This window comes from Cottoperca gobio, chromosome 24 (genome assembly GCF_900634415.1).
Source record: "Cottoperca gobio chromosome 24, fCotGob3.1, whole genome shotgun sequence".
NCBI classification, from domain to species: domain Eukaryota; kingdom Metazoa; phylum Chordata; class Actinopteri; order Perciformes; family Bovichtidae; genus Cottoperca; species Cottoperca gobio.
The window spans coordinates 22,107,727-22,126,587 of NC_041378.1; the positions used below are offsets into that span (position 1 = coordinate 22,107,727).

At 45.5% G+C, this 18,861-nt stretch overlaps 1 protein-coding gene across 1 annotated transcript in view; it reads left to right on the plus strand.

Annotated features, from left to right (window-relative positions):
- The window catches only part of mdn1 (midasin AAA ATPase 1), a 62,126-nt gene that overhangs the window by 25,444 nt on the left and 17,821 nt on the right, over positions 1 to 18,861 (plus strand). Inside the window, exons 34-66 of the mRNA XM_029425690.1 lie at positions 753 to 1,013; positions 1,095 to 1,292; positions 1,575 to 1,783; positions 1,892 to 2,014; positions 2,157 to 2,354; positions 2,888 to 2,995; positions 3,111 to 3,299; positions 3,939 to 4,028; positions 4,122 to 4,385; positions 4,792 to 5,056; positions 5,192 to 5,351; positions 5,725 to 5,841; positions 5,929 to 6,137; positions 6,222 to 6,370; positions 7,509 to 7,708; positions 8,183 to 8,406; positions 8,581 to 8,694; positions 9,098 to 9,227; positions 9,600 to 9,706; positions 9,820 to 9,953; positions 10,883 to 11,049; positions 11,250 to 11,370; positions 11,590 to 11,803; positions 12,668 to 12,908; positions 12,986 to 13,109; positions 13,826 to 13,990; positions 14,087 to 14,301; positions 14,380 to 14,767; positions 14,988 to 15,100; positions 15,751 to 16,426; positions 16,558 to 16,719; positions 17,253 to 17,535; positions 17,660 to 17,898. Of these exons, the coding sequence (XP_029281550.1) occupies positions 753 to 1,013; positions 1,095 to 1,292; positions 1,575 to 1,783; positions 1,892 to 2,014; positions 2,157 to 2,354; positions 2,888 to 2,995; positions 3,111 to 3,299; positions 3,939 to 4,028; positions 4,122 to 4,385; positions 4,792 to 5,056; positions 5,192 to 5,351; positions 5,725 to 5,841; positions 5,929 to 6,137; positions 6,222 to 6,370; positions 7,509 to 7,708; positions 8,183 to 8,406; positions 8,581 to 8,694; positions 9,098 to 9,227; positions 9,600 to 9,706; positions 9,820 to 9,953; positions 10,883 to 11,049; positions 11,250 to 11,370; positions 11,590 to 11,803; positions 12,668 to 12,908; positions 12,986 to 13,109; positions 13,826 to 13,990; positions 14,087 to 14,301; positions 14,380 to 14,767; positions 14,988 to 15,100; positions 15,751 to 16,426; positions 16,558 to 16,719; positions 17,253 to 17,535; positions 17,660 to 17,898 (6,557 nt within the window). The remainder of the gene's footprint in view (positions 1 to 752; positions 1,014 to 1,094; positions 1,293 to 1,574; positions 1,784 to 1,891; positions 2,015 to 2,156; positions 2,355 to 2,887; positions 2,996 to 3,110; positions 3,300 to 3,938; positions 4,029 to 4,121; positions 4,386 to 4,791; positions 5,057 to 5,191; positions 5,352 to 5,724; positions 5,842 to 5,928; positions 6,138 to 6,221; positions 6,371 to 7,508; positions 7,709 to 8,182; positions 8,407 to 8,580; positions 8,695 to 9,097; positions 9,228 to 9,599; positions 9,707 to 9,819; positions 9,954 to 10,882; positions 11,050 to 11,249; positions 11,371 to 11,589; positions 11,804 to 12,667; positions 12,909 to 12,985; positions 13,110 to 13,825; positions 13,991 to 14,086; positions 14,302 to 14,379; positions 14,768 to 14,987; positions 15,101 to 15,750; positions 16,427 to 16,557; positions 16,720 to 17,252; positions 17,536 to 17,659; positions 17,899 to 18,861) is intronic.

The window sequence follows — 18,861 nt, forward strand, 5'->3', positions numbered from 1 at the left end:
TTCACTAACCTGACTGATGAGATGCCTCATTGCTACAGACTTCCTGCCAACACCATTTGTAGGATTTGAAACAATGGATTGGATGACTGTGTAATGAGAAAGGAGTCAGTCACTTGTAGTGACACACCTGAAGAGAATGATCAACTCTGAAGTTCTGCTTACCTCTGTCCAGCTGTGGAGCCTCTTTCAGCTCGTTGTCATGGTTTCCTGTTTACTGAGAGCAGATTCATTCCTCAGGTGGATTACAAATGAACGCTAATGTTTCTCTGTCTGCTGGATGTGTAAATAGGCAACTGTTTGCTAATACCTCCACAACAACACCTTGGTATAGAAGCTCGTTTCACGGCCCCCCTGGGGACCACGTTTTACACTTCTAGTTGGAAAAACTCTTTTTATCCACCACCTTCAAATATCATCAATGACCGTAGTCAATGGTTGCACATTAATCCAGTTCAATGTTGACCTTGTTTGTTGTGACCTCTTAAACTTCAAGCACAACAGCAAGGCATACAATCTGCGCCACAACTAAAGCAGCACTGCCATGACGTTCAAAGTCATTGCTCTCTCCATAGGAAAGTAATGGATCACGCCAAGCAAAGCAAAGCCCCCACCATGTTGTTAACTACATATTGACACTGCAGACCTTGTTGTTGCTGCAGGCACTTTAATGTAAAGCACAACGAGTATATGTGTGAAAACAGTTGCCCAATATAGAAAGTGTGACTGATGTGGTCTATTTATCTCAAACGCAGGCGGCGATATTGCAGAGCTGATGCTGGACTTCATCGATTGGCTGACCCAGCAGGACTTCGGCCGGCGCTGCATCCTGAGCGTCAGAGACATCCTGTCGTGGGTTTACTTCCTTAATGCTGTGTGTGAGCGGGACGAGGACGGCTTCATGACCATGGGCGCATTGGAAGACGAAGAAGAAGCAGAGTGGGACCTTAGACTGGACACTGTTACTGCCTTCATCCACGCTGCGTGTCTGGTCTACATAGACGGCATTGGCTCTGGTGAGCTGATGGCTCATTTTTCAGTTTCACTGAGAATGTTTGTGTTTAAGAATTGTTATCTGAGACTCCCTTCTCTTGCAGGAACCACAGTGTCCTGTGCAGACAGCGCCTTCCTGGCTCGCCGGCTATGCCTGGGCTACCTGCATCAGAGGCTGAGCAAGATGACCAAGCTGGATCGGGACATGCTGGACGCTCTGAAAGTGTATGACAGCAGACTGCCACGGGAACCCCAGTGGGGCGAAGACTTCTTCGGGATTGACCCCTTCTACATTGCTTTAGGTATAAACTTTACTGAATCTTAACAGATTTATAAGATCCTATATCAGGGGTTCCTAAACCTTTCAGCCCCTGACCCCCAAAATAACGGTGCCAGAGACTGGCGACCCCCACTATCCCCGGGGGTGACTGAAACATAAGAAAACGTGCGCACTGGACGCACGCACTAATAGGCGTATCCAAACACGGGCATAACGACAACACAAAACAATACAGCACTGGTACAGTTGAGTTTTTCTTCTTGTGCTGAAGTCAAATGTTTCATTACTCTCTCTGTCCACCCAGGGTCTCAGACTGAGAGCCGTGACCTGTCAGACTACGCCCTTGCGGCGGGCACTACCGCAGTTAATGCCCAGAGGCTTCTGCGGGCGCTCAAGCTGCAGAGGCCTGTGCTGCTGGAGGGTTCCCCCGGCGTGGGAAAGACCAGTCTGGTTGCAGCGCTGGCAAAAGCTTCTGGGAACCATCTGGTCAGAATCAACCTGTCAGAGCAAACGGTAAGTCTTTTATATTAATAATGCTCAAAGCCTCTCCTTCGGACTCCTGAATGAGCTTTGGGAAATTGTTGTCTTGATGCTAATGACTGATGGTGTGCTCTCTGGCAGGATGTGACTGACTTGTTTGGAACAGATCTCCCTGTGGAGGGAGGAAAGGGAGGAGAGTTTGCTTGGCGCGATGGCCCCCTTTTGGCTGCTTTGAAGGCGGGTCACTGGGTTGTCCTGGACGAGGTAAGGACTAATGTTACTTACATTTTTGTACACCAGTTGTTATGGCTTGGAGGCTGGAGTGCAAATCTTCATTAAACAAATTGTAATGTGTTGACATGTGTTGTGCTGTTAAACTGACTTGACTTGTTGCTCATGCTGACAGCTGAACCTGGCCTCTCAGTCGGTGTTGGAGGGTCTGAACGCCTGCTTTGATCACCGAGCAGAGATCTACATTCCTGAACTCGGGATGAGCTTCCAGGTTCAACAGGAGAAGACCAAGATCTTTTGCTGCCAGAACCCCTTCACTCAAGGCGGTGGGCGTAAGGGGCTGCCCAAATCCTTCCTCAACAGATTCACTCAGGTAAGGAACAGTGGGGATGTTTCTACAAACGTTTATATACTTCATGGTTTTTAAAGTTTACTTCTGTGCTTATTCATTGTTTTGTTACTTCCTTCCTTTTTTTTAATACTTTTTCTCTATTTATGTATTTGTTGATTTGGAAAATTGATTGCTTGATAATTGAATTTAAAAGTGCATTACTAGGGTTAGGGTTTTAACATGTTCTTGGTTTACTTAACCCCTAGTCATAATGATGTCCTCTCTGTTGCATAATGAGTTGTTTAGAGCTGAAGTGATTCATTGGCAACTGTTTTAATTATTGATCGATTTATCATTTCAGTCATTTTTCAAGCAAATCTTCTAAACGTTTTCTGGTTGCAGATTGTAAAAGCGTCTCCTTTTCTCTGTATCATACCATTGTAAACAACATATCTTTTGGTTTGGACAGACAAAGACATTTCACAGACTAAACGGTTAATGGAGAAAGCGCTACAGTGTTTTCACTGAGCAAAGTAATCCCTTTCATCATTTCTGCCTTCCCCCTGTGTTCTCAGGTGTTTGTGGACCAACTCACGAGCAAAGACATGGAGTTCATTGGAGACTCCATTTTCACCAACATTGATAAGGAAATAATTGCTAAGATGGTGGAGTTCAGTAACAGGGTAAGTTTCTCTCTGCCTCTGCTGTTCCAGATGAAGATATCACCTGCAAGTCGAGCATCAGGGAGAGTTTCACATGTCAAAAGCTTTGAGTGAGGTTGTTTTCTGCCTCCAACAGGTCGTGCAGGAGGTGTGTGTGGAGCGGCGTTGGGGTCAGAAAGGAAGCCCCTGGGAGTTCAACCTGCGGGACATGTTCCGCTGGTGTCAGCTGATGCAGGCTGACCAGTCTCCAGGATTTTTCAACCCAGGCCAGCATGTAGCCTTAGTGTATGCTGACAGGATGAGAGCGGAGGCGGACAAGGCTCAGGTACACTGCTTCTCCAACCTTTTTCCACAAAACACTGTATCAGTATATACATGAATTAAATCAGTCTCAATCATATTCAAGTATCTGTGTGTCCGTTGTACTGAACAGACTGTGTGTTTCCTTTTGTGTTTTATGTTCCAGATTTGTTAGGTTTAATGGTCGTACTGTTGCACTCGTACACATGTGAAAACACATTTTATATGACACTAAGATGATCTTTGACAGACCCTGTGTCAGGGATGTGTTTGATTCAAACATCTTCGGTGGTAATCTTTGAAGGGCCGTACAACTATAACGGAGTGTAGCAGCTAATATTTCCCATAAGTCTCAGTGAAGACCGCTTCCTGTTCCTGTTTATGCAAACTCTCATTAGTGGGTTCACACAAAAAGAAAAAGGTAGGGCCTTTTTGGGGTCTTCATGCCATCAAAGCTGCCTTCACATGATGATGGGTCATCTCTCCATATGAAAACAATGGCAAAGCCGGCGCACAGCTGTTTTGCAGCCTGTATTTGTGGACATATTGAGCATATTACATTCTCTCACTCAGTGACCGCCCTCAATATTCTTGTTGTTGTTACTCACCCGTTGGTGAGTGTTTTCCACTGCTCAGTCTGTGAACCCCCTGCTGTCCCACACAGGTTCTGTGCATGTTCAGGAAGGTGTTTGGGGAGGACTTTGAACCTTACAGCGGCTCCAGACAGTTCCACATCACTCCACTCAACCTGCAGGTTTGTCAAAACAACAACACCTCTCTGTTTTTCAGAAATATTAAATGGTCCGGACTAAGTTAAGGATTTGTTCTCCCTCGGATGCCCCTGTAGGTGGGCTTCTCCGTCCTGCAGCGCATCGGCGGGGCCCCTGTAGCCCTGGATCCCCCACTGTCCATCACACATCAGGTGCTGCGTCCCCTGGAGTCCCTGATGAAGTGTGTGGAGATGGGCTGGATGACCATACTGGTCGGCCCCACGGCCAGCGGGAAAACCAGCCTTGCGAGACTACTGGCTCTGTTGACGGGACACCGCCTCAGGGTCATGGCCATGAACAGCGCCATGGACACAACAGAGCTGCTGGGAGGGTTCGAACAGGTAACCAGGAAGTCTGCTTTCTAGCTTGACAAGAGTCTTTCATTGTCCACAAACATCAAACCACATCACTCTGCGCTCTTTCTTTTTTATTTATTTTATATGCATTTATTGATTTGACACATTTCTCACATTGTACTGAAGCTTCCTCCCAATCAAACGTACGGCAGTGTGTAACAGAAATATAGTAATGACTTGAAATCACTTGAAAATAAATGAATAGCTAAACAAAGTTAAAAAGGTTAAAAAGACAATTTAAATCTAAAATAAATGAAGAATATAGTCTTAAACCTAGAACAGAATAAAGCACACATTAATGTTCACCCTAACGTCACCGTGCCTCTTCAGTGTAACCATCTAACTAACTAACTATATGTGAGATGACGTTTTTATGCACTCTTTTCTCCAGGTTGATATAATGAGGCCATGGCAACAAGTGCTGGAGAGCGTGGACTATATAGTTGCCATGGTAATAAGGCGTGGCCTGATGTCGCTGGATGTCGGCATCCAGGACACAGAGTTCCTGCTTCAGACCTGGGGCCTGTTCTGCCACTGGCTGAAGGAGGAAGGACTGCAAAGAACTGGAGGGACCATCAACTCAGAGGCACTGAACAAGATGGAGGTCATCATCCTCCTCCTGCAGAAACTCAACACCAAGCTCAAAGTGTTCACTGGTAATGTCCAAGTCTGATAGCCGCATACTGCCTGATGGGACAATTCTTTCAAACTGGATTTGTTTTCCGTTTATTCGTCTTGTAAGCATAAGAATGTGTTCCCAGTGCTGTAACATGCTTGTGTTTATCCTCCAGACATGTCCAAACTGCAGATGGACTTCACGCTGCTGAAGGAGCGTCTGGCTCAGCTGGAGGACGGCTGGACGAACGGCGGCTTCGAGTGGTTGGACGGTATGCTGGTCCAGGCCCTGCAGGCTGGAGACTGGCTGCTCATGGACAATGTCAACTTCTGCAGGTGAGTGAAAAGTTCTGTGTTGTGTGTGTGTGTGTGTGTGTGTGTGTGTGTGTGTATTTGTGTGCTTGTTGATCTACTTGTAAAAACATGTTTCACTTGGGAAATAATGGCCACATCACCGGGCTGGGTTAAAAGGTTTTAAAGGCCATACACATCATAGAGAAATCTAGAGAGCTATGCAGACGATGTTTGGGAAAATATCAGATTTTGATATTTGCTTCAACAAAGCAAAACAAAAGCCCATTGCTCAAAAGTTAAGGTGTTGGACAGATATTTACAGAAGGCATGCATGTCTGGAAATGAAAGTCCGTGATGAGAGCTGTCGAGGGAGAGAAATCTCAGGAGGTTAACAACTCAAGTATTCTGTGCTTAGCGCCTCTGTCCTGGATCGCCTCAATGCTCTGCTGGAGCCCGGTGGATCTCTCACCATCAATGAACGCGGCGTCATAGATGGGAAGACTCCCAAAATCACCCCACATCCTAACTTCAGGTAGCACGCAATATTAGAGCTTGTGAACTTTGTATTGAAGTTACTACATAGGTTTTCCACAGTCAGCTGATGTGTGGGCCTGTGCAGGTTGTTCCTGACCATGGATCCTGTGCATGGGGAGCTCTCCAGAGCCATGAGGAACCGAGGGGTGGAGGTGTACATCCCAGGGGAACATGAGGGGGTCTGCTGGGACACACTTGATCTGAAGACCCTGCTTCACACTGCAGGGGTGACCGGGGACTGTGTGTGTGATCTGCTAATTGAAATACATAAAAGCATCAAATCTGCCATTTGGGGTAAGCACTGAATAATGACAACAAATAGAAATGCTGCAAGTCTGCAGAGTTAATGTAGAAAGATAACTGTCTTCTGTTTTACAGATTCCCCTGCCTCGTCATTGGCCTCCCTCCTCCATGCTGCCACCCTGCTGTCCTGCCAGCTGCAGCGAGGTGTTGATTTACCCAGCGCCCTGCAGCATGCCTGTGGAGAGGCCTACTCACTCTGCCAACGCACCACCACCAGCCAAAAGGTATCAACACTTATCATTTATAATCCCAACTGTATTATTTTTCTGTCTCAACATCATCTGTTAATGGAGGGGCCCTTTCACACCTGCACTCAGTGGTGTCCACCAAGGATCTCATGTGTGACCCCTTTTGTTTACTCTCGCTCTCTGGGTCAGAGATTTGACATTCAATTCCTTCTAAGACCTGGAAGCAGATCTAATGTAGTCCACATCTTGTCTTGTCAGAATTAAAGATCTGATTCTTCTCTTTGGCCCATTGTCTTTCACTATCAATTAAAATGAAGGAGCCACTTTGGGGTTGATATTTTCAATCATGCTTTCTCCAGCTGAGGACTTTAAATCCTTTTCAACAGTCTTCCATTTACCTTTGTCTTCCATTTACCTTTGTCTTCCATTTACCTTTGTCTTACATCCTACAATTATTGCAATTTCCTTCTCTTTTCTTTCAGGTCTCAGCCATAAATGAGTTGCTTATATCTAGCTTATACAGCATTGTGGCTTCTAACAAAGGATAGGAAAAGACGACACATTCTCCCTACATGCTCCCCTTCACTGGCTCCATGTGCAGTGTACACTCGATTTTAAGATCCTGCTGATTTTTAAAACATTTGTTGGCCAAGATCATTTTGCTCCTCAGACGGGTCTCCATGTATGTGCCATATTACCAGTGGTGACCAAGCCTTTCCAGGAGTGGAGCATCTTACATCTTACATTACAAGCCAAATTCTTTTGCACCTTCAACTTCCTAAAAGTCTATTTACCAAAAGGAATCTAGTTTTAACAGCATTTTCACGATGTCTATTTAAACTCGTTGAACCCAGTTTTTATTTTTTATTTATTCCATTTTTAAAACATATTTCTTTATTATGTAGGTTTCTATTAATATGAATTTTAAAAAAAAGTTTCCAAAATGTTCAATTCTTAGGTCAATAATTTCAATTTGAGTAACACTTTTGGTACACGATAAGGTTTCTCAAAAACTAAACCACATAGACTTCCAAGAAAGTGCTGCTGACTGTTCATGGTCGAGCAGAGCATAGATCCTAATGTGTTTGACCTTTCCTCAGCATAAAGACATCTAGTGAGCGCATCCATGCTCCATAGAGGATGAATAAACATTATTGCATTGTTTTCCCTGCAGCAAGCCCAACAGGTGATCGAGCAGCACTTGGCCATCCTGGACACAGAGGACTGGGGCAGCGGGCTGCTGTGTGCTGGAGTTTGGCCTGATGGCTTCCCCTCTGCCCTCCTCTCCACCGAGGATTCCTGCTTCTCCGCTGTCCTCCGAGATGGACAGGTCCTCTCATTTTGCCTGAACACCCTCAGCCTGCAGGGCAAACGGTGAGGAGAGTAACCACATAATCGCATGCAGCAGAAAAGTACAACACATAAGTACCTATGTGGATTTATCCAGGTACTAAAGTTGAAATACTGAAACTCAATTAGTGAAAGAAAGTTTAAATGGAGTTCCTGAAAGGGCTGAAGTTTCACGAGTGTAAAGTCTAAATAAAATTGAGGAATATAACTGCTAAGTGAAGTTGAACTATCGGTTCATGTGAAAGTGTCCAAATGTATACACATCTCCTTATGTTATAATGTCAGCTGAAGTGGAAGTGCATGACGACACATGAGACCTGAAAGGGTTTGCAGTGTCAGCCTTACTGTAAGCATTGAAAGGACTTGACTTGTGTAAGTGCTGTAAACAGTCTTCACTGCCAGTTAAAGTGAAGGAACGCAACAGTTGAAATGCCAGTCAAAAAAAGTCCTAAAATTTAAAACCATAGCAAATAATTACAGCAATCCTGTTGTCCACAGGAACCGTCCTCTGAGTCTGAGTGACCTGCAGAGGGCCTTGCAGAGCAGCGGTGTCCATGAAGGCCTGATGTTCTCTGGAGGAGTGGTGGATCTGGCAGAAGGAGATGCTCTGAGGCTGATCCCCACCGCAGTGAGACTGCTCACAGAGAGAGCCTCTCATGGAGACTGGATTCTCCGCAGCAGCTGGCTCTCACACCTGGGGAAGAGCTACAAACAAGCCCCTGGTGTGTTACTCCGCACACACAAATAAGAATTGCTTGTCAACAATGTGATTCAGTGCAGAGTTATCTGTCCACGTGTTCTACAGTTTCATATTGTAATCACTTGCAGAAATTCAAAGTGTTCAGCACTATCCAGTACTTTTGGATCCTTTAACAATGTGATTCTTGATCCTGCAGATCCAGCTCTGGTCCAGGTAGAGGCAGGAAACCGGGCTCTGAAGGCCGTGTTTGGGAGCAAACTTGCTACCAAGGGCAAGTCACTAGCAGAGTTGCTCCAGCCTCACAACATAGGTAAACTCTTTGCTTGTCTTGTTCTTCCATAAAAAGAAAAACCCCACTGCCTTTTGTAATCCATCACCAGAATATTGAAAGCACAACCTGCTAATATAAATATATGTTTTATGTATTATATAAAAAATAGGGACTACTTTTTCCTGTCCGACACTGATCCAGATACTGCAACCTTCAGTAACCGATACACATCCCATATCGTCTTTCTCTCTCTCTTAAACTACAAGGCTTTAAATAATACATTTGTATGGATTGTTTTTTACACACAGAACTTTTAGCAGGATTTTGTGATTGATTCGCAACATTCAAAATGAAATTTAAAATGCAACTTTCAGAAAAAAGTTGAAATGACTATTTAATATAGTATATATGGAATATTAACCACTGTCTGTTACATTGCCAGATGAATACAGGATTCTGGTGGACATGCGATGGAACAAGCAGTACCTGGATATTCTAGCTAACAAGTGCAACTTTGAGGATGAGGAAAGATACATGGAGTTTCTGGAGGCACTGAACGCAGTTGCCAACAGGTACGGTCGTAGGTTGCCTGTCAACTTCATCCTGCTTGCTCATGTGGAGAATATTGTCTGAAACACGTCGCCAATACACTACTCAAGGAACAAGTCTGAAAGAATTTCAGCATATGTACATTTGCAAGTGGAAGGCTAACAAATAAAGTGAAGCACACAAATACAATGCTGAAAATTAGAAGTGTGATGAGCAGTGTTGTTCTAAAATGTATACAAGTATCCTGCTTGTTGGAGTTCTTGAATGGTTGGAAATGCGAGAAAAAAATAAAATTATTTTCTGTGCAAAGTGATCTTGTATTAAATGTATGAACCATAAAGTAAAAGATAAAGACTTTCTTACAGCTTGCTCATGTAGAATGGTTTGTTTGTTAGGATTGTTCTGATGATGGACAGAGAGGAGAGATCGGTCATCTGCACCTGTGCTATCAACCTATCCGCTCAGAACTGTGCCTTGAGAATAGCCACAGCCTTCAGCAAAGGTACGCCAATGAACTGACTACAAAATCTAAATGTCTACCTGAGCTACACCGCATGGCGCATAGTATATAACTCAGACTGAGTAAGTACAGCGTGTGTTCTCCTCTCCTCATAGGGACTGTGGATATCGGTCACCTGCCTCACCCGGTGCTGATGCACCTGCGGACCTTCTTTGACCTGTGGGACACATTCACCCTGCAAGCTGTGCAGAGCGGACAGCCCTACATCTCAGACCACATCATGTTTGAGGTCAGAACTCACTCGCTTTGTTATTGTCTGATTTTACATCCACAATTCTCTTTTCCTGTGTTGTGTGTACAACTACAGTACAACTGCTACATTTTCTGCTGCTACTACTACTACTACTACTACTGCTGCTGTTGCTGCTGCTGCTGCTGCTACAACTACTGCTACTACTGCTACTACTACTACTGCTGCTGCTACAACTACTGCTGCTACTACTACTGCTGCTGCTACTACAACTACTACTGCTACTGCTGCTACTGCTACAACTACTACTGCTACTACAACTACTACTGCTACTGCTGCTACTACTACTGCTGCTGCTACTACTGCTACTACTACTGCTGCTGCTACTACTGCTGCTGTTACAACTACTGCTGCTACTACAACTACTACAGCTGCTGCTGCTGCTACTACTGCTGCTGCTACTACAACTGCTGCTACTGCTACTACTGCTACTACTGCTACTACTACTACTACTACTACTACTAATAGGCCTACTACTACTAGCTGCTACTATTATTACTGCTATGCGTTTGTACTAATAATAGCTGCTACTATTAACTCTACATCTATTATTACTGCCACTGTTAACACTACTGCTAGCGGCTAACAGTCCCACACTTCTTTTAATGCTACTATTATTGTTTCTACTACACATAGTGGCTACTGCTATTATTACTGCTACTATTAATACCACTAAAACGGCAATACCAATAATACCTATACTTCTGCTACTGCTTCTTCAATTGCTAACTGTACTATACCTTTGACTCCCACTTTTCTACAGCGTGAATGTTGTTAGCTAGGTAATAAACAATAAATGGTAACGGTGGAGCAGAATGAAAAGAAGATCATGAAGGTCCTCTGAGGTAACACCTCATTCTTGCAAAATTCAAACTCTACCTGTTGTGTGTGTGTGTGTGTGTGTTTAGATTCTGCAGCTGCTGCAGTGGCTGGATCGTTTCTGGGATGTGTGCAGCACACTGCCGGCGGACTCCCAGGGCATCTCTGTGCTGTCTCTGCACTGGCAGTGGGTGCAGAAACACCTCATCCTCCGACTGCCCGAGCTGCTGCTGGGAGACACTGACTCCGCATTCGAGTAAACACTTTTCTCTACTTTACATAAAGTAACTTATCATTGAAGTTAGTCCATTTGTAATTATTTAATGTATTTGCATTGCTTTAACATTACAGATATGGTATGCTCATACTATTGCAATAAGACTGTCTGTCTCACATACACTATGAGCTACAGTTATATTTCCACTTCCTAACACTTGCTTCTGTGCTGTACTCCAGAGGTCAGCAGGAGCTGCAGGCGGTCTCAGGAGCCATCCAGACTGTTCTGTCCACCCCGGTGTCTGTGGCCACAGCCCTGAAAGGCATGCAGAAGACCCTCGGGAAAGCTCTGCCATTCAAGGTCTGGAGACACTTCATCAGTTGTATTTTACTGCAGAGGTTTACTCATCATCAGTAGTTGTTTTGATGTTTACTGCCTTTCCTATGGTCTTTTCGATGTTGGTAATATGGTTGTCCAAGCTAAAAGAAGAACGTATTTAAAAGCCAGTTTAGCATAATGTCTGTCACTCACTGAGATTGTCTAAAGTACTTCACAACCCATATCCATCTTCTGCTCCAGTTGGAGGCGGTGGCTGACTGTGCGTCTCGGCTCAGGCTCCTGAGTAAAGCCCTGGATGTAAGCGATCTACGGCTGGACAGCACCATCGGTCCTTGGAGGCAGGAGCTGGTCCGACTTCATGGCGCCGGACTCGGGCTGGACATCAAAGAGAGTCTGCTCGAAGCCTGGGGCCTCGTTCTGCTGGCCAACAACCAGCTGGATCCACACAAGTCTGGTGAGCTTGTGTTAAACAAATACCTTTTACCGGCTGTGTACCTTCACTGCTGGCTACACGGCCTGGGTTGGGGATGTTGGTCAGTGGCTTGGTTGGCAGGTCTATGACATTCTTGAGTTGAGCAGAAGATTTCTCAACAGCTGCTGGTATTTCCACACATTGTGATGTTCCAGGGATTATTCAGATATCTTGTGTAGGTGTCAGTACATCGTGACATCACTGTTGTGTGCAGTTACAGGTGCAACAGAGCACATGTCTAACCACTCTCACCAGTGATGCTGGTTTCTGTGAGAGGTGTCCCAAACCAGAGGGTACAGAACAACCCTTGTCCAACATTGTTCAACACTTCAAGCATGAATGTAGATAAAGTGAATGAGTGTAGAGAGTAAGAGGGAAATAACTTCACACTGCAGAGCCTTAACGTTAGCTGTAGAATTATGTCTGTATTTGTGAAAGGGTACCTGGAAATAAATGAGAAAGTATTACTACATTTATCTTATATTAGTTTTGTGAGTCGGTCTGTCCTGTTCTGGGACGTTATCTTAAGAACCCCTTAAGTGGTTTCTTTCACAAAAAACATCTACTTAGACTAAGGATGAACTGACCATAAGTTAAGAATTCATAAGCCAATTATGACAATTTCACACAAATGTCAAACTGGAAAAAATGATGATGATGATGACATTTTAGACAGACATGTTTTGTCTGGATGTAAAGTGCAACTAGACTGGTTGGCGGAGGCATACAACTGCAAAGCGGTGATTCTAATTTGTTTCTAAACAAAGTGTTTTACCTCCTAAGAGAAAACTCTAGTGTCATATTTAAGTGTCAGTATGTGAATGTCATACTTTATTTTTCTATCAGGAGTGTTGGAGAGGTTGGTGTCCAGTGTGGAGCAGCAGCAGCGTCAGATGACCTCCAGAGGGCTGCTGGAGGTGTGCTCCCTGCCTGAGGGTGAGGAGCCAGGAGACGGAGTCCAACTGGCCAGAGAAGAGCTGCAGCAGCTCAGCCGCAGGGCTCAGCTCTGGCCCCTGATGGAGGAGCTGGCTGTACTCAACCAGCTGCGACTCAGCACCAACCTGCTGCACCTGGCTCTCTCTCCTGGGTAAAACTCTATTCCCTCCTGATGTTGAAACAGTTGATGGACTGTGTGGTGAATTGCTCCTGATGATTGATTTGCAGTGACCAGGAGGCTGAGGACAGCTTACGTAGAGAACTCTCCAGACATCTGCGCTACTGCCTCCAGTCCACACAGATGAACGTCAGTCAGCTGCAGCCGCTGTGGTTCCTGCTCAGCAGTGAGAGGGTCAGTGGAATATGTTTTTAGCGGGGGTGTGAATCTTTCGGTATCTCACGATTCGATTTGGATTCTTGGGGTTCGATTCTTGATTAAAAAAATAATTCCCCTTTTAATATCGATTCTGGATTCAGTACATCAAGGTGCTAATTTCTGGATCTACTGGTAAAAGCAGTGTGGCATTAAAGCTAAAGTAGAGTGTAAAGTGTATAAGATTATAGAGTTTTGTATTTGAAAAAGTAATATCAACTGATTGTAATAATGTGAACACACAACGGTAAACTTCAGACAAACGTCTCGGTGACTTCAAGAACAATACAGTTCTACAAATTAAAATACAATGGTGCTCGACACGACTGACTGTGTAGCATCACTGGCCATCATTAGCCATATCTGACTTCTTTTGCAGAACAAAACATTTTTAATTATCAACTTTTGGAAGTCGTGAATTCATTCAGAATCTTTTATGAAGTATCATCCCAAACTTCTGAATTCAATTCAGTTTTGAGTAAAGACCTGTTTGCCGCTCTAGAAACCAATTATTCAGCAGTGTCCCGGTAACCCATGGGGTCTAAGACGCTCACCATGTAATCACAGCATCCCTGGAGTGAATCACCCTCGATCAGATGCATTTCCAAAAAAAAGAAACCTAAAAATAAGAAATAATTCTTTAAAACTCCAAACATACAGAATGTTGCTCATGATTCCCCATGTCTGTTCTCCAGCCGGCTGAGGAGCTGCAGTTTGTGTGGTGTGAGCTGCTGTCGGAGGCTCTGGCTGCTCTGTGGACCAGCAGTGTGACCTCAGACCCCGACCTCTGGCTGAAATGGGACCCTCAGAGTCCCAAGACCAAACCAGTTCAAAAGCTGCACCACGGAGCAGTAAACATGGTATACTGACATTTATCATCTCTTGCTGTATTTAAAGGAGCTCTGAACATCGGAGGGATTCCTTGCAGGTTTAATACATGTCCATGTTGTTTTTAGGGACCAGCCTTGCTGAGTAAAGCAGTGTGGTCATATTGCATGTTGGGAGTGCTCTGCAGCAATGAGACTGGAGGTCGATGGGAACCATCAGGGGCAGCCCTCCTCTCCCTCTCCCATGTCACCCTGGGGGAGTGGAAGGAGAGGATCCAGCAGCTACAGGATGTGTCTGCAGTGTTGTGGGATAACATGGCCATCCCTGCACTGGCTGAGTTCAGGTAGATTAAAACATAGAAAATGTTCTTCACAAGCATTTATCATTTTTGGGTTTACTAATCACCCCCATACCCTCCCAGGGGCACAGACTTTCGGCTTCAGGGTGCTGTCCTGCGTCGCCAGCTTCAGAGCATGGCTGACCTGCTGCCTCCCAGTCTGCAGGAGGGCTACATGGAGAGCTGTGAGAGCCTGGTGGAGGATCATGACCCTCTGATAGCAGCCCAGGAGATCCAGACCGTCTTCAGAGACTTCCTGCCTTCCAATCTGCTCCCTGACGGCCTGGTGGAGGCCTGCATCACCTGCCTGCAGCAGTACATCCAAAGCAAAGTCCAAGGCTCCAACATGCTGGCCCACTCTGGAGTGTTCTGGGTCAACATGGGCCTGCTGCAGATCAAAGTGTGGACACCACAGACCATCTTTGACCCAGCTGTGAAGAGGGCCTACAAACTAAACTACGCACAGCAGGAGGTGAGAGACTGTCAGTTTTTGGGTTTTCAAGTTTTTAAAAATCTTGACATCATAGCTATTAATTACTCCAACAATGTCCCCTCCTGTCTTCAGAACATGTGAACTCCTGTATTAAATATTTCTTGAGGCTTTTCTTATGATACATGCAGGAAGGTGGGTTACAGCCAGAAATACTTTGGCCTGATGATGGGATTAGCATGTCCTTGTTTGTCCGTTGCAGCTGGCTCTGCTGCAGGAGGAGTGGAGAGCACGCAGCCTGTCGTCTCAGCTGATGACCGGAGCAGAGCTGGAGGAGAGCAGCACGACTGACGGCTTCCAGCATCCTCGAATCAGGTCAGAACCGGCCGCAAGTTCTCATTGTGTGATATTTCATCCGAGAACCTTTGGCTGCATACAACTCAAAAATGACTTTAATTCCTGAGTCAGTATTACCAGCAGCTCACTTTGATCAGCTAACTTGGTAAGCATTAACTTGGCTATAGTTACAGGAGTGTATTTGCTTCAGCAGTGTACGGGTAATCAACATTACTTGCACAGTAATGAAGAAAGTTAGCTGAGATCTCTTCTTGGTGTGACTAAAACAAGTGGGAAACATCAACCGTCCCCTTTCTGTACAAAAATGCTTTTTGAAATGAATCTAAAGATGTCAGTAGCCTTTTATAGCGTATTCACATAAGACATTCCTTGATTGATTTATTGATTGATTTTATTTATGGATTATCAGACAAAGAAACAAAAGTATCCAAAACAATAGCATGTTAAAGGTTCAATGTGTAGTTTGGAGCCACCTGCTCCAAATACACAGGGAGCCGTATTTCACCTCTAAACTGGTCCATACGATCTCTAATGTTCACATTGTAGCTGTAGTAGTTTGGCTTGACCTAACACTGATTGGACCTCCACATAAAAGGTGTCACATTTTCTCTTTGAAGACAGACTTCTGAAAAATCCTTTAACCTCTTGTATGTGACTTGTTGTTGAAGGTACCTTTGGATCCGTATGCAGCAGGTGAAGGAGCAGATAGCTGAGCTCTCCAGGAAGCAGGCCTGTCGCCCTCATGAACCCCAGTATGGCCGCCTCTTCCAGGAGCTGCAGCACTACCTCTGCAGCATCGGCCAGGCATCGGCAGTGGAAACCCTGCTGTCCCACCTGCTGAAGGCTCTGCAAGGCTCCTCCTCCTCTAAGTCCAGGTCAGCGGTCCAGGGCCTGCTGAAGGAGGAGGCTGTGTGGCAGAACTCCCAGCAGCGCTTCTGCCAGAGGCTTCTGGAGGATTACCCTCTGTACCTCGACGTGGTCGGGCCGGTGCGGACCGGCATCCTCCAGCTCCGGCACGGGATGAGGCTGGTGGCCTCCCAGGTGGCCGACTCTCTCACGCCTGTACCCGGTCTGCCCAAGTTGGTGTCCTGCCTGCTGGCCTTCCCCTCCCTGTCCCCCAGCATGCCATCCTACCTGGCCCGGGCTGACTTCCTCTGCTCCAGAGCTTGCACGGACATTCTGCGCTGCCTGGCGAAGCTTCTGCTCCAGCAGCAGGACCCGGAGCATGTCGTCCCCCGAACCTCCACGCTGCTCCTGAGCGCTCTGCTGTATGTGCAGTGCCACATCCTGTCCACAGGAGAGTTCAGCCCTGAGTCACGCAGCCTCTTCAAACACATCTGTCAGGTCAGAGCTTCAGTTCAGATCCTTAGATGTATGGGTTAAAGTTTGAATCCATTCAACAAGAATTGCAATAATTGTTATATAAAATGAAATGCATGCTGTTGCTGTGCTGACTGTAACGTGATGCTCCTCAGGCTCTGGTGAACGAGTGGGACGAACAGGAGAGACAAAGGCGAGAGAGAGAGAAGATGGAGGCCAGTCTGTACCGCAACCGCAGCCGAGGGCACGGCTCAGAACTGACTGAGGACGAGCAGGAGGAGAGAGACTTCAGACACCAGTTCCCTCAGTTCAACAAGGTATTCATTTAGACTCTCGTCTGTCCGAATGACAAACACGTTATCGGGTTTCAACTTCAATCATAATATTTAACTGGAATGTTATATCTCATCAAACAACCTGTTTGACTTCAGTAGCTCTCTCTGCATAACGTCAACACTGTTACCTCTTCACACTCAGTTCATTGTTTTAATGGTTTGAGTTCAAATTCTGCCAGATCGTACACACTGAACCTTTAACAGTTGTGTGGATAAAGATGTGTCAAAGTATTAAACACATTTCATAGTACACTTTTAAATTAAGAATCTACAGGTCGTAGTTTTGTCCACCTGGTAATTTGGTTCTTAATATCATAAAGATGCAGCCTCTTGTAAGCATGAACATCTACAGCAACTGTCATGGCACCCTGGCTGTTAGTGCAGCAGAGAGATGAGCTTTGTTCCAGAGCAAGATGTCTTACTTTGCTTAGACCAAAGAGAGACATGGCCACTTCAGGGCCCTGCCACTGATGTGCGATCAATACAAAAAACACTTAAGGGTCTCCGTTTTTCAGGACTTTGCAGACATCACGTCCCAGCCGAGTCTGGAGGGTCCAGCAGACTCTGGACTAGAGGAGGAGGAAAAAGTCCAGGAGGAGTCCAGTGAGAGCAGCTTCCTGTCAGCGGCTGCCATGAACACAATGCTCCAGATTCATCAGCAACTCTCTCTGGGACATGCACAATCACTGTGGTATCAGAGCACAATACCGTCCAATCACAGCAGAGAACACATCAGAGCCCTGGTCTCCTCCTATCAGATTGCTTCCCCTGTGATGTCCCGCTTCTATCATCTGATTGGTCAGTGTCCTTGTGTACTGTCGTCATACATGCAACAGGAACAGTTTTCTAGTTGCAAAGCAGAATTGTACTCTTATGAATGAAGTGTTGATCTCAACAGTGTTTCTCTGTGTTTCCCCCTCAGATGCTGAGCTGGACCAGCAGCTCACAGGCACTGAGCTGCTGCTGTCTGCCCTCCTGCAGAACACTGTGCAGGGCTCAGGGGGCCCCGATGGTCTGGCTGTCACCTCAGAGGGACCTTATGACTTCTATCAGCAGCCCAACATGAGTGAGGCCCGTCTCTGTCTTCCTGTCCTGCAGCAGCTGAGTGTGGCAGTGAAGCAGAGACTGGAGGACTGGCCGGAGCACCCAGCTCTCATGCAGGTCAGCTCCCTCTTTACATCAAGCACGTAGGGATTCAAGGTTTCAACGAAAGGAATGTGACGGGAAGCAAGGTCTCTTTAAGGACATGCTTTGGTTATTCCCAGGACCGAACCTGTGACATGTTTCTCCAGTCTCTTCACCAACAGGGTCGCTCTGATATTTACCGTGTGGTGACGGGTGCCTCTCACATTCTAATATCTGTGGTTGTATGAGGTCACAAATGCGTTACTGCAGAATTTGCATTTATTTTTGCATCAATGTGATAGAATTCAATGACCCATCACATGTATTTGATTCACTGGAGTATCTCAAAACAGACATTACCACCTGGTTATTTGATCCATGAGTAAAAAATATTGACCTCTGGGTTAAGTGCCTTGCTCCACAGTGGTGGCAGCCCCTGGGATTGAACTCACAACCTTCCGGTGACAACCCAGTCACGTTTTGTGTCTTACACATGATGTGTAAAGGGTTAGGAGTCTTGGGACTGATGCTCCATACCGCACATCACGTGTGCGGTCTTACAGTCTCATTTGTTTCAGCCATAGTTCACGATTTGCTTGATTTAACAATGACTGGTCTGCTCCTGTCTGCTGCTTGATGTTGGGCAGGTAGTGTACACGTTGGACGATAAGCTGTTAATGTTAAGCCCAAGAAATGTTCCACTTCAGTGATTGGATATATTTGTTAACAATTTAGTGTGTTCAATCAGGACAAGTACGGCTAAAGCCAGGCTTTTTTTATTTTTACACACATTGATGAAAATGAAAAAGCATTAGTATCCATAGCTGCCAAACTGTAACCATAACCCACACTGTTGATCTACAAGTGTACAAATGATCAGACTTCTACACAGATTAGAAAAGTGGTAATTGAACAGTGAAAGTGACTGGTGCTGCAGCAGAGACTCTTCAGATGAGTTGTGATGTTAGATGTTGGGATGCTATAATGTGTGTGTGTGTG